The sequence below is a fragment of the Trachymyrmex cornetzi genome, unplaced genomic scaffold (assembly GCF_001594075.2).
Source record: "Trachymyrmex cornetzi isolate Tcor2-1 unplaced genomic scaffold, Tcor1.1 scaffold16, whole genome shotgun sequence".
Taxonomy (NCBI): domain Eukaryota; kingdom Metazoa; phylum Arthropoda; class Insecta; order Hymenoptera; family Formicidae; genus Trachymyrmex; species Trachymyrmex cornetzi.
The window spans coordinates 7,010,347-7,025,386 of NW_017296201.1; the positions used below are offsets into that span (position 1 = coordinate 7,010,347).

At 32.9% G+C, this 15,040-nt stretch overlaps 2 protein-coding genes across 3 annotated transcripts in view; one reads left to right on the plus strand and one right to left on the minus strand.

The window, feature by feature from the left end:
* Positions 1–1,924: 1,924 nt before the first annotated feature.
* On the minus strand, positions 1,925–3,212 carry RpS21 (ribosomal protein S21). 2 transcript variants are annotated; one of them, XM_018504020.1, is made up of 4 exons: positions 3,099–3,212; positions 2,943–3,004; positions 2,301–2,436; positions 1,925–2,037 (listed from the first exon to the last, which is right to left on the minus strand). In XM_018504020.1, the coding sequence occupies exons 2-4, from the start codon at positions 2,990–2,992 to the stop codon at positions 1,972–1,974; spliced, it is 252 nt and encodes an 83-aa protein (XP_018359522.1). In that variant the 5' UTR covers positions 2,993–3,004; positions 3,099–3,212; the 3' UTR covers positions 1,925–1,971. The 2 variants fall into 2 exon arrangements, with proteins under 2 accessions (XP_018359522.1, XP_018359521.1); XM_018504019.1 differs by having other exon boundaries at positions 2,943–3,015; positions 3,099–3,145.
* Positions 3,213–3,955: 743 nt separating this feature from the next.
* The window catches only part of LOC108758850 (ankyrin repeat domain-containing protein 29), a 31,085-nt gene continuing 20,000 nt past the window's right edge, over positions 3,956–15,040 (plus strand). The window contains exons 1-3 of the mRNA XM_018504021.1: positions 3,956–4,480; positions 9,313–9,423; positions 10,650–10,748. Coding sequence (XP_018359523.1) covers positions 4,469–4,480; positions 9,313–9,423; positions 10,650–10,748 — 222 coding nt within the window. The 5' untranslated portion in view covers positions 3,956–4,468. The remainder of the gene's footprint in view (positions 4,481–9,312; positions 9,424–10,649; positions 10,749–15,040) is intronic.

Here is a 15,040-nt window from a genome sequence, read left to right on the forward strand (position 1 = left end):
AACAAGCGATAATATTGGTAATCTTTCTTTTTGTTTATATCACATAAGTTTATATCACGTAAAGTTAAATTCTATGAATTATACGGAGTGTCTAATAATAGGGATAATAAGTATAATAGGATAAAGGATAATAAGATACTTCTAGTCAAGTAATACAAGTTAAATTAAATCGAAGATTCTTGATCTATCGTTTTGCGAATTTCACAATAATTAACAGGATATTAAATGTAATAGAAATCGGAAATTTCATTTTTTAAATCTTACTTAATCTTACAAGAATCACCGCCGCTAACGTATTACTATATACTTGAAGGCACATAATAATTAGTGTTATTAAAATATTTTTCAAAATTAATTTTACCAAGATATATATGTTCATATATATTAAACTGAATATTTAAACAGCATTATGGGTTGCGGTATGACTATTGAAGTATACGAACAAGCAGCATCTCCATATTTGACTGCAAGGATTTGTCAGAGAGAGAAATAACTTTAAAACAACTCTTTATTAAGCGATTATCATAATACCCAAATCATACAGATTAAATATTATCTTTTTTATAAATGTAATCTATATTATATAAGTTATATAAAACATGTACCTTATAATAGTACACTTTACCGGGATGTCCTTATAGGATGTTCAAAAGATATATAAATGTTCTCAGGACATCTAGAGGTCTATGCTATTAGTATTTGTTTTATATAACATTAATATACCATTATACAATTTTGCGAAATAATGTACTAAAAATTGTGTTAAAATAAGATGCTACCGATCAATTAACCAACTTTCAGTAAAATCATTAGTATAATTCTAAACTAATTTGTACGAAAATATTTTAACGTATTAAAATTTAGGTAAATGAAGGGAAATCATATCATTTTTACAAATTTATATGTTAAGAAAAAATGTATTCTTTTCATATGATATTGTCGTAGACGTATATCGATATTGATTTAACAAACATAGATGCATGATAAATCGTCTAAAAAAATTGTATAGTATTATATAGTATTTATAGTATTTATAGTAATTAATATAGTAATTTTTTCAAAATTAATGTGCTGTTGATATTAATTGTCTGATAATGAGACATTTTTATTAATAATCGAAAAATGTGGAATACGCCAGTATTATTGATAACAATAAATACTAATTTGCGTTATTGAAATCAATAATATAAATTTTATTCCGAAAGCAAAAATTTTTTAGACTAATATTGTTGTGATTAAGTATTTTTTATTTCTCTCTACGGTTACTATTAAGATATTAAATATGTATAATACATTTAACATTTTCGATATTACGACATGTAATAAATAATCGATAGTACAAGTTGTATACTATTGTACAACGCAAATCCACCATATGTTTATTAATAAAGGCAACGCATTTTTAAAATATCGTTATTTATTAATCAATTTATTTAATTAATTTCAATTTATATAACTATAATAAAATAAGATAGATATTTTCTGTGATGAACGTTTATTTATTTTTTCCTCTTTTACGCGATGATTAACATTAAAATTACACAAATTAATACAACGGAGAATCAATCTTCTCGAATTTAAAGGTAAAAAAAATCAGTTTTTAATTAATTCATGTCTATTAAAATATACGCAGTAAAGTTTTTTTCTAATATGTACGTATACATATAATTTCAATAATATATTTATCTTTAAAAAATATATAAAAATAAATTAAAATACCTAATTAACTTAAACATTTATCAAACAATAGTACCCAATCGAAGGAAAATTTAAATTAATTTTATCCCTTTAATTAAATTTTTCTATTTTTGATGAATGATCGCTCGCAGGAATAAATCTTTCAAATTACTGTCTACTTAATAAATTAACATAATACTATGTATAAATAGAATTATGGTAAGTTAAAAAAATAATCAAATCTGTTTTATATTTTTTTAATTTATTGGAAATAGACTTGTCACATAACTTAAATTAAAAGTTTTTAGATAATAATCCATCGTTCTTCGTCAATCTTACGATACAATCATCGGATTCTCCCTATGAACATAAAATTAGGACAAGACTTCATGAAATTAATACAAATTTATATTACAATACTGACAATATTAAAATTTATTGTAGAAATACGTCAATTAAATTACGTCAATTAAATAGTATAATTTTGTATTTAAAATATTTTAAGGAATTTTAATTATATAAATCAGCGCGCGCGCGCGCGCGCGCACGCACACACACACACACACACACACACACACACACACACACACACACACACACACACACAACTTAATTAAACCTACCATTCGACGAATTGCTCCACAGATTGCATACATCTTGTGAGTATCGGTCATGCGACCTGTTTCTGGATCAACATCGGCCAGAGTCAGCTGTATAGATGCATGATCTTTGGCATGGATGATGCGATTACTCGCCGAACTACACAGAAAAAAATCACAGATTTAAATCTATTCTTTCCAGAAAAATAAGTATATCTTGTGCATTTTCCTAAAATTCTTCTGTCTGTAGATGTATATATTCTGCTTCAAATGTGAGATCACAAGAATCAATAGATGAAAGAAGTTGATCTATGGCTAAAATAGATTTATAAGACCTGAGTCTCTATTCTTGAAAAGAAACATGTATGAAAAACTAGAGAATTTAACAAATCCATCCACAAGTTGATCAGAAAATAAAAAATTGAGCCTTTAAGTATAACAAGTGTACACAATTCAGCCACAAAGAATAGATCCATAGATTTGTACGGAGTCACCTAACCTCACTTGCAAATCGCTGCTTATGTATCGCCCACGCTACGGTTAATCTTACTAAATAAAAAAATCTGCGTAGCGAATTTGATTGATCATCTAGACACAAAGTTCTCGTTCGCGTTCGGTACAAAGTTTATGGGAATTATCTGTAACCCACGTGTGTTTGCGTCTTACCATTTTCGAGGGATGTACAAGTCGACCAGATTGCCCAAATCGTTCTCCATGTTTCTTTACAGCTGCAATAACACCGTAAAACAGTAGATTAGTGTGCTATTTGGGCAAGCAGAATGTGGTAGCATTAATTCTTTAGTAAATACTTGTCATACTTACAATTTGCACGTCAATCGCTCGAAAAGACTGCGGAATGAAAGAATGAAAGATGGAGGACTGGAATGGAATGTGGAATTATTGGATGTATATGGAACGATGGAACATGGAATTCTGTGGTTGTGTGCGTCGAATAGAAACAATCTGAACAATCCTTGTTAACTGTACTATGTTGCACTTTCTGTATTTATAAAGAAGACTGTAGTAATAAATATTTATTTGAAAAATATATTACAATGCACAGACGCGCAATAATAATACATTTTTCGAATAAATATTTATTACCATATAATTTATATTAATTTTATGTTATGAAATTTTTATTTTACACACTGTGAAATTAATTTATCTATACAGGCCAGGGTTGGGCATGTATTAAACATACGTATTATACATGGTTTTTATACCGTATAATACCATATGTTATACGTGTTATACGTACGTTTTATATGTATTATACGTATTATACGTATTACACATACGTATTATACGTAAGAATTAAACTATTCGCAGCTCTAAATTGCCCTGATACAGGCATTGTAATTACATTCGAGGAGAGGAAGGAATACATCGGTTTTTTTTATATCAAATATACATATAACTCATATCTTGCAATATTTTGAAAGTTATTAAATCAATTATCTCGCGTTCTGTTATTTGAATCTGTAATCAAATTTGAAATTCAAGTCGATACTTATGTGTAATATATCATAGGTCTACTATGTTGCTAGCACTTTTTGCACTCAGAATTTCCTTTCTTTTTTCAACGCTCAAATATCTACACATATAATCTCGTTTTAAGTACAAACTATTTGGGAATTTCAAAGCCACGCAAACAAATAATTATTATTCACCATTTCGCCGATTTCGCCTAAAACATTTCGATACCTCCGCGCATGCGCGAGGTGAGACGATCCTCTGGAGATTATTGTATTCGTGCACTTCCCGTTCTGTCGCAGACTCTCAGCGCATCTTCCCCCCCTTCTCTCATCCGATACTCTCGGACTCTTGCGGTGGTCCGTCGCGCCCCGTCTATTCGCAATTGTTCGCGACTACGTGTCGTATGTTTATGCGCGATTCGTCGACCGACGAGTACGACTCGACGATGACGACGCTTACCGGCCGTCGCGCGCGTACGGGCGGAACACCCTGGCGAGACTGGCGAGAGCGGTGCTTCAAAACGGGCGGAACGGGCCGCGTTTAGTGGCTCGCCGCTCGCGGCTCGCATTCAGTAGCGAAGCGCGCTTCGCGCTGGACAGATCGACAGTGATTGTATGTTGCACGAACGCTCGCTCGGCGGCGACGGGACGTGCGATGCGCTTCGGCAGGACTGAACGAATAATTGATCGGAATACGCACGGCAGAGGTTCAACATGTCCATGAAGGTGAGTGCACGGAGAAACGCCAGGATTCAGCGCGGATGTATCCTCCCCCGCGAGAAATGTTCGTCTCCCAGCCTCCCTGGACGTTGTCTTTTGTTCCTCTAGATTCGATAAACTTTGGAAGGACATTCTTGTCCTTCCATATTGTTTGTTATGTGATAATTTTGTAGCTATAGAACATACAATTGTGTTGTAGAGAACAAATTAAATAACACGCTTCGCCACCCTCTCGTATCGTTCGAAATTAAGAGCAGCTTCTTTTTGGTAAGAGTAACGTGTAAAGTTGGGATTTGGTTAAATTGATATTTTTTACAGTTTGAGATGTTTGTTCTCTCGGCGATTTACATATAAAACAAATGATAATGTTATTTATTAATTTATAAATACTTACTTATTTATTTACTTATTTAATTTGCTCAATCAAATTCGCTACCTTGTGGACAGGATCTTTCCGGCCCGTGTTAAATTATTATTATTAAACTTAACTCGATGATAAATTGTATTCGACACAATGCGTTGCGATAGCTTATTTATAATTCATCGAATACGAATCTGTACACAATAATCGATAAGCTATATTTTTATCCATAAACTTCTTGAAGTATATTTAATTCATGTTAGACCAATTAGATGAAATTGAAGAAATACGCATAATTTTTTATCTTCACTTATTTACGAGAAATAATTGTATAGATCGCAAAGACTTAATAATGTTTATTATGATTGTATTCCAAAATTCATTTTCAGTACCTAAAAAATTTAGGGTTGGGAAAGTTGTTTTATAAAAGATAACTGATAAATAACTGCACTGAAAAAATATTTCCTAATTCTAAGTAATATTTTCTTGAATAGTATTAAGTAAACATTTATTTGCAATAAGGAAATGTTTACTTATTTTAGTCCTATTCAAGAAAATGTTAGATTTAGGAATTTTTTTCAGTGTGTGAAAATCTATAATGCGGATAACGTAAACTATTTTCAGCACTGACAGTGAATTTTGGAACATCGTTTATATGAAACTTTTTATACAATTTATTTCTCTGCGGATGCTTTATTGTTGCTGTGCTTTTATCTCCGACGAGTCGATTGTCTTCTCTTCCGGGAAATCGAAAAAATACAGCTCTTATCTCGATTGGCTCTTGATATACTATTTTTTTCCTTTCAACTTGGGAGTCGCAACGTCGAGCATGATTTGCGTATCTAACAAACGAAAAACTTGAAGGTCGCGTATTAAAAGCGCGACAAGAAATACACACACACACACATACGTCTTATCTCTATATAGTTACAGCGCGTGTTATTTCCAGTCTGCGACGATGAATAGGTGCACCTGCGCGAGCACGATTAAAAGCCGAAAGGCGAAGAGCTTTGTCGTGCCTGCTGATTCGGACATTTCCGAATTAGAAAACTAACCGCGAAGATATGACAGTCGATTGTCTGGCAATTTTTTTATTTGGGGGTCGATTGTGAATTTTGAAAGGAGGTAAAAAATTACAAAAGTGAGCAAATTTACTAAAATATTTATAATTTCATTCATGATATAAGAAAACCAGCTGTAACGTTGCACATAATGACAGCTGAATTTAATTTGGAGCAAATTTCTGATTAGTGACTATAATATATTGGCCTTTAAAATTGAGGCCAATTTCTAATTGGTTACAAATGTCGTCATTACTTTAAACGACTGCGCATCTTTGAAATTGGTTCACTTGGTCTTATCATGATTTCATCGATTGCATCTAGCAGAAAAAGCAGCTTTGCAACTGTTGTAAGATTCTTAACATGATTGATCTTGCTCTTGGTTCTTCACTGGATCTAAATGTATAAATCACAATCATGTTCAGAAAGAATTTTACGATAATTGCAAAGCTACTGAACGTTTGGTTTTCATATCTAGTAAATTTGTTTAAATTCAAATTATCAAAATCTTTATGAATAAATCGAATTATCAGATAAAAGGAGCATAAAAACCAAAGTTGGTTCTTTTTGCCAAAAATTCTATTATATGTACATATATATAAGTATTAAAATATATATCTATAAAATTTAAATACAAACATTTCGACCTCTGATTATTAGGTTATTCTCAGTGTTTAGAATAATAAATGTGGGTATAAAAAAATATTTGAAAAAATTTGTTCACTCTTGTAATTTTCACCTCATTTCAAGATACACAATTGACTGAATTAATCCCCTAGAATATAGATTGATCGAGCTGGAATACGCGGCGCTGACTGACAATAATCGCGTAATTATCACAATTTCAACGTATTTGAGTTTATGCACTGTAAACAGACATTATCAGCGTGATATTGTTCGTGATACGCATTACATAATATCGAACAGTATGTAGAGTCGGTTCTAAAGCCGGTCGCGTTGCCGACGTCGGCGGGGCATGCTTAATAGCTTGTTCATCATATTTTTTCTATCTGCGTTACGTAAGATTTTTTACACTAGACTGGTCGAATCAGGCTGTTAAAACTGGTTGATAAATCTACGATGATCGAGAAATCTGCGCCACAACCTCTTGCTGTAATTTATTTTTCGACGTATATAGAACTAATGAATATAATGATTTAATTACACGTGTATGATTTTTATGTTACATTTGAGCGATAAATATTCAAGAAAGGCTTCTATTTATAATTTTAGATGTTCATAACTGCGTATGGAAAATTGGTATTGTAATACTTGTTAAATAGGCAGTTATGAAATTAGGCAGTTTCGACAGTAATAATTAATAATGACAATATAGTGTTTGAAGTTTCAATATTAGAACATCATAACATTCAATATAAATATATCTAAAAGAAAAGACGCAAATAACGACATGAGTGGTTATTCTTGGTAGATGCATCGTTTTGATATTTTAATTAAAGCTTTAATTGTCGGCCGCGCGCGCTAATTACGGTCGAGATTGCGGAAAAAAGTGTAGCTCCGCGAAAGCCACGTTTAGAAATTATTGCCGTTGAACACATCTATTCGATGCAGAGATGTGAAATTTTTAGACATACAATAAAGTAGGTACATGTATCATTATAATTTGAATTTCAAAACTGATTTAACTGATGATTAGGAATTCATAATAAAACATGAAATAATTTTACTTAATAACTCATTTCAATTTTTGAACAGGTTATATATTTTCTCTCAAAGTTGATGTGCTCCGAATACAATTATGATGATATGTATAAATGATACATTTATAAATTATTATAGAATACAATTAGGATATCTTTTTATCGAGTGAGAAAGATTTGCTTGGATAAAAAACAGCTAGTTCAATGTGTGCGAAATTTGAACAATCTAATAATGAAAATATTTCGCCTCTTACAATTAGATGTAATGATCAATGCTGAATATTTTAGTAGCATGATTATATTATTTAATCTTATAATTTTGAATTTTATAACACAAAAATTATCTTTTAATAAGTTTTATAATTATATTCAATAACTTTCTAATAATTTTTGTAATTTAATAATTATCCTTTAACATCGCAAAAATGACAAGGCTATAACATTCGTTGATACGAGATTTATTTCTCGTGTTCTACATATCCGAAAGAGACATTCCTTGTTGTGTTACAGACTCGCTGCAAAATCCTGTAATAAGATTTTTCCGCGCCATTGAGCATACAGCCCGACGTGTTTTGCAATTTTACGTTTGCGATCCGTGACGAGTGTCCGGAATCAGTAAACTACAGGCTAACGGATACAAAGTTACAGATATCGGGGGGCCTACAATCCTATTTTTCTTCCTCGTCCGTGGAATCTTTCGAAATATTTCGAAGTGCGAGTTCCGTTCAGACATAAATTCGCAGGAGCGACGCGTCGAGGACACAGGCGTTTATTCCCCGAGAAATCATTCGAGATGTTTTCTCTCTCCATGCAAGAACGTGTTTGCACCGCAAGTCGAATCACTCTATAAACACTCGAAAGCGAAGGTCGACATATTATTTCGATCATCATCGCGGCGAAAGACCGACGATACTCAGGCTGTATAACATTTGCGCCGATGGGTTCACCGTTAGAAGTCATAAACGAGAGAAATAAAAACCGTCGGATCTACGATCCCGAGAAATATCGATCCCAATGACAACCTCGAGCATATCTCTGAGATTATGGAAGCGCTAAAAATATTTAACGACCTTTTAGATGGTCCCAACAATCTAACGAGCTCATCTATATATTCAGTTACATTCATATTCCATTACATGTCCAATACACAGCTCATATATTCGAACTCCGATATAGAAATGTTTTTCCATTATTTAAATATAAAAAAGACTTGGATATTTGTATATGAAAATATTCTTCGATAAGCAGTAATTGAAGAGCCCCAACACAGCAATTTATTTTATAATAATTTGAATATTATATTTTTATTGTATTATATTATATTAATGTCGAAATTGATTGAGTTTATATATGTATAAAAATATGAAAATTAAAAAAAAAATCAAATTCTCTAGAAATCTAAAAAGATTGTAAAAAAATTGGGATTATTCAAAATTAATCAAATTATTATTTATATACTTTTTGTCATTTATTAATATATGTAACTTTTGTAATTAATTTCCACTGTAAAAAGATTTTTTAAGTGAAAAAATTTCGAAAAATGTAGATTTCCCTATTTTCCTGTATCGAACCTTCCAATTTTATATTGTCATGATTTTAATAATTCTAATAAATTCTTGAGACGTAAAAAAACTTTTGTTTTTAACATTTTTTCATGTTTACGTCGCTCCGATCCGTAACCTTGCGTTGATCAAGAAATTAGAAATTAATTAATGTTTTATTAACTTGTGTTATCTTTGGTTCTCGCTTTTTCAGAAAGAGTCGCCTTGGGATGTGGAGCTGCATCTGGCGGCGGCACGCGGGGACGCCAAGCGTCTTCGTGTTTTATTGGATTCCGGACGCGTTCACGTTGATTGCAAGGACAAGGTCAGTACCGTGCAATACCCTCAGTTTCCGAAGTAAGATCTCGTTATCGTGGACATTTCTCAGACACGATTTTTCAAACGATCAGGATTTTCATCACGATTTTCAAAAATGTTTCGATTTACACGAACATCATACGTAATACTAATCTGTGCCTTCCTGAAGTACGATATTTGATTGGATCAGTTTTATCAGCTGAAATCGGTTCATTCAGTCGGTTCATCACAGCTCAAGACAATAAGATCATCGCGTGAGATTGCTGTCGGAAATCGATTAGACAGGAACTCATGTTCCTGATTACAATAGTCTCGCGATAGATCAACGATATCACGGCAAAAGCGCGATTTACCGGCTATTTTCTCTCCTTGCTGTTGACTTATTATGCAAATGACAAGGAGCGAGCAGCACGAGTAACGTTACTCTTCTCTGCGCGTCTTTTGAAAGTGGTTTATTAGATCAATGCGGACACTAATTGTACCACTTTTCGACTTGGGAAACCGAACACGTTTTATCGACGTCTATATTTTTGCAAACTCATCTACGTGGAATTGTCAATGTCAGGGCTGAAGCAAATCACCATATGTTTGTTTAGTCAACAAGGAAATTAATTAATAATACTTCTTGTCATTCGCGATTCTTTTCTATTAGAAATACCGATCAACATTTTGCGAAACTTTGTATTACTTGTCGATATTTTTAGACATTGGGTGACACAAATCGACACAAGTGTCGTACTATCATTGTTACTAGCTCTTTAAATATAAAGAATAATAGAACGATGTTTGTATCGACTTGTGTCACTAAATGGAAAGCACCTATTGGTAACCTATTGGTTACTTTTTGATGAGATACTGTGACTATATTTGCGTATGTATATTTGAATGTACAAAATAATTAAAGTTTATATTTTCCTTAATCGTTGTAAATTAGATTTTTTTAATTATAAAAAGATAAAGTGTGTTCGTAAAAATGTATACATGTAAATTCTTTGCTTGGGACAGTTTAACCCATACGTGGCAAACTGGAATTAATACAAGTGTGCTAATTGCACTAGTAGTCTTTTAATCATTAGGACATTTAGCGCGAATCTTAATAGTTCGCAAGAAGATTGATTAGAAAATATTCACCGGCATACATTCGCTGGAGTTTAGCGTTCACCGGCGGGAAAGTTTCGCGTCTAATTAAATCGTCGGAGCGAAGTTTTGCAAACAAGGTCGGTTTTCTTTCAGGACGGCACGACACCTTTGATATTAGCCGCCGCTGGTGGCCACATGGACGCCGTGACCGAGCTGTTGCATCAAGGGGCGGATCCCAATGCCAAAAGGCTGGTAAGTCTTGACCTGTGTCAAAGATCGAGTGTATCCGCGAATGAATGATATCCCCGTGGAGAATGAATGAAAGCCTAATGGTAATAACAGAGACAACTCGTACGCGCCCACGTTAATTAATGGCTAAAAATCCTTAGTCTACTACAATATTAGCGTATTACGAGACGTTAAATTAGAACATAGCCTTTGCTTTTATTTTTATATATTGGAGAGAATGCGTAAGTATATATATGTACAAGAAATCAATTTGACATTTATTAATTTTTCAATTTTTACTTGCTCGCAAGGCAACTATAAGTAAGAAAGTTATCGGGTTTTTATCTCTGTGTCGTACAATTTATCTCTTACCAATAACGAGCTTTATGTAAGGTGGTCATCGATGAGATAAGCGATATTTTGAGAATTTTTTAATAAAGCGAATTCGAATGTACTAGTACTCACTGCTGCATATTAAAATCGTTGTATATTGATTTAATTTGAATATAAAAGTTAAAAATGTGAATATTTTTAATTATAAAATACATATTTTATCTAACAGCATAATAAAGTATATTGAAGATTTCGCGATTTGTTTCTTTTTTTATTGAAAAAGCAAAGTATTTTTGCTGAAGTATCTAAAAATTTAACTAAATATTGAAAATAATTACTGAAAATAATTTTGTTGACCACCTAAATAATTACGTAGCAACCTCAAGCATGTGCAATGCTGCAAAAAGTTTTAACATTCTAATTAGAGCACCCTACATAATTATTTTCAGATCTGTCTCTAGCTTTTTAATACTTTAACAAAACGGTTCTTTTTGTTTCTATATTTATATTTAAACACATTTTTACATGAGTTTTTACGACGATGTGTACTATTGCACATTGAGTGCGTCCAATCGAATTTGCTATTACTTCGTGTACGCGAACTTATCATTATCCGCGAAAATATCATCGAGTAACGTAGCGTGTAACTTAACTCTTTTTAATCGTCACAAAGTTCGTTTATAATCGCGTAACCACGACCGTAAAACAGTTATAACGAAGTATGAATAATACATTAATTATATGTATATAATCGTTGTTTTATTTGTTTTTCTACATGTACGTTATTACGTTTCTTACGTTTAATTCTCAGAAAGAAGGTAGAAAGATGTATTATTATACGTCTTCAGAATTGTACGTTATTTTATTTATTTTCTTTTAGATATTAACATTAATAGCCGTGGTAAAACCGGCATCGAGTATTACAGTCGTGAGACTATCTACCGATTGCAATTTAATCGCCGCCATAAAACAGATCTCAATTATTTAATTATGTTCGATTAAAGGATATGTAATAGAGTATGCGAAATGTATCATAATAGTCACTTCGTAATAATAGTTTCAGGAAACGTTCCGATCAATCTTGAAATAGTTTTCCCGCAATGAAGACATCATTATTTTCCATGATTTCTTAAATATTTCGTAATATACAGGGTGGGGAAAAAGTATGGAAGCAAACAATTATTTCCGAAACTATTCATTTTTCGACAAAATGTCTTAGACATAATTTTTATGGTATGAAAAGATGTATTATGTGGCATAGACGGCATGACCTTGAAATGACCCTTACGAGCTGCATACAAATAACGTAAAAAATTTCAAATGGAACTCGTCAGTTTTTGTTACAGATTCGTGTAGCTGATGTCGAAACGTTTACAAAACACTGCATATATACCATAAAAATTATGTCTAAGACATTTTGTCGAAAAATGAATAGTTTCGGAAATAATTGTTTGCTTCCATACTTTTTCCCCACCCTGTATATTCTGATATAACCGCAAGTTTCATGACATTAATAATTTATTAATGTAGAATTTGATAACCAAATAAGATTCTTATTTATATTCTTAAAATCTTAATTTGTAAAAAGCTCCGTTTTTAACCCATTTTCAGTCGTTTATATTTAAAAAGTGTGTTCCTGAAAGAAAAATGAGTTTTCACGTTTATCGAAGATTTCATAAAACGATTTCGACTTGGCGACCTTATTAAAGATCCTATCTTTAGATGCTTCGTTCCGAGTATTATGATATCTCGAAATAGAATTTTTGAGAACTTCCTGGAGCATCGTCTTTGTCACTTTAAACGCGGCATCTCAGCGAGACATAAAAAGCTTATCGTGTGACATGTCACGCGGTGCACCAGGAAGCTGTCGGGCATCCCTTTTTTAAGTGCCTCAAGAGGATTTATCATCATGCCCACGCTTCCCTCTTTCTTCCTCGGTGTCTCGTGTCATCTAGAATTGCGGCATTGTATGCAAATTGATGACAAGATTTCCAGAGTTGGATGAACTGACGTTCTGTTATATGTCTCGAAAAATGAAAAAACGAAATTTGAAGAGAGTAAAAATCTCTCTCTCACGATGAAGTTGATTCCGTTTAATAATTTTTATTTTAATTATTAATACTTTTCAAGATGCTTATTAGCATCGTTATTAAATTGACGATTAATCTAATGTGAGATACTAATATTTGAGCTTCAGTTTGCGTTTCAAGTATGAATTGGCACGCAGTTTATAAAACTGAAAAATGTAAAAATTTGAATATGAATATTTCAGAAGTCAGTTTCGATTCTTTCCATCTTACTTTTTATATAATAAAAAATTGAACATATATTAATTTAAAAAAAATATTGATTGGCAAAATATGTTCGAAATAATTGCCAATTTTCTGACGGATATGATCACTATTAGAAACGTGAAAGAAAAAGAGAGAAAAAATGTTACATGATGAGTAAACGTGTTCGGAAATAGGAATGTGTAACGTTCGACAATCGAGTTGATCATACAGTAGTGCTCTTCCTCCAAGATTGAGCGTAAATGATGATGGCGTCACGTTCGGCGCAAAATTACGCAAACCTTCATAAAGAACCCGTTAAACGCGTTCGTCATCTTACGCAATCGGCGGATTCAGGGTCATTTTCATGGACTGGAAAATGCGATCCTGTTTAAATTAATACCTCAAGATTACGAGACCATTACTTACGGGGATAATTGTATCTCATTTCGCTTTCCATATCAATTTATCGGTATGCGTAGCAATCGATTAATAAATCCCCAAGTAATCGTGATTATGGCGTAAAGCGATAATTTTAAGGAGGAAAACTCGTGTATTTCTCCTCAAATCTAGATAAGCCACACCGATGGCATTTTAGCGCCGCATGGATTTTGGAATGGTGACCTGATGGAACATTTAACGACTTGAATAAATATCACGAGGTGAGAAACGAATTGCACGAGAGAAAAACAAGACGGGTGCAATATTTCAAGGTTGCCTGAGCATACCGTGAGCTTGTGCCATAACGTTCGTGCGTGTAAGTTCGCGTGATTCTAATGTGCCTCTTAATAGCGGAGTACCTGTGCAAAACACGCAACGACGGTAACGTGGAAGTTCAGGAATTATCGCTGACACAGTGTGTCTACAATCTATTTAAACGTGTTATTCATACTATCGCGAGTATCATCATATATAGGTATACGTAGGAAAATCGCACGTGGCATGACAGCCAGATGTTCGTTTATAGAAACATTAATAAGTGTAGGATATATAGATCATATTTTTTATTTCTTCTCTTTAGTTCGTGCTGAAAGGAAGTGTGCTTTTATAATTCTTTTATCTATTTATAAATAAATAGTATAGAATTTATCAAGAAAACATTGCTATCAATTCAATATCAAGTGTTACTATTTTCCAACGAACTTATTATAACTCATTAACACAGATCTGTCATTTTTTTTCATAAACTCCGACGTTGATTACAGTCTTGATTTTCATGAATGAGATATAACATACAAATCTTGAACGCGGAAATAAGAATTTAAAAGACGAGATTTTTCTCTCAATAGATAGTACCGTCTAAAAATTCTACCCGTGATTATCGATCGTCTAAAAATGGACAACGTTGACGAGGGTGAATGACTCCTGTCGGGTCATCCCGACTCAGCTTCCGATAAATTAGATCTTGCATAGCTGCGACATTCTCGTCACAGAATGAACATTAATTGGAGTGACAGCTTCAATGTGCGAATCGATTTCTTATTTAATACAATACATACGTAAAAGTATCGCGCGCTTATTCGTTGCTAATTATCATTCGACCGTTTTTTTTTTCGGTTAGTTAATTAAAATCGGCTCCGTGCGCTTGCCAAACAAAAATAACTGACCTTTTGTTGTCCTACTTGAGATCGATGTTGAATCGGTGGGATTTGCATCCGTAAGTGTAGTACCGCTACGCACGTGACTGATTCAGACATCTCTGGATTACGATCA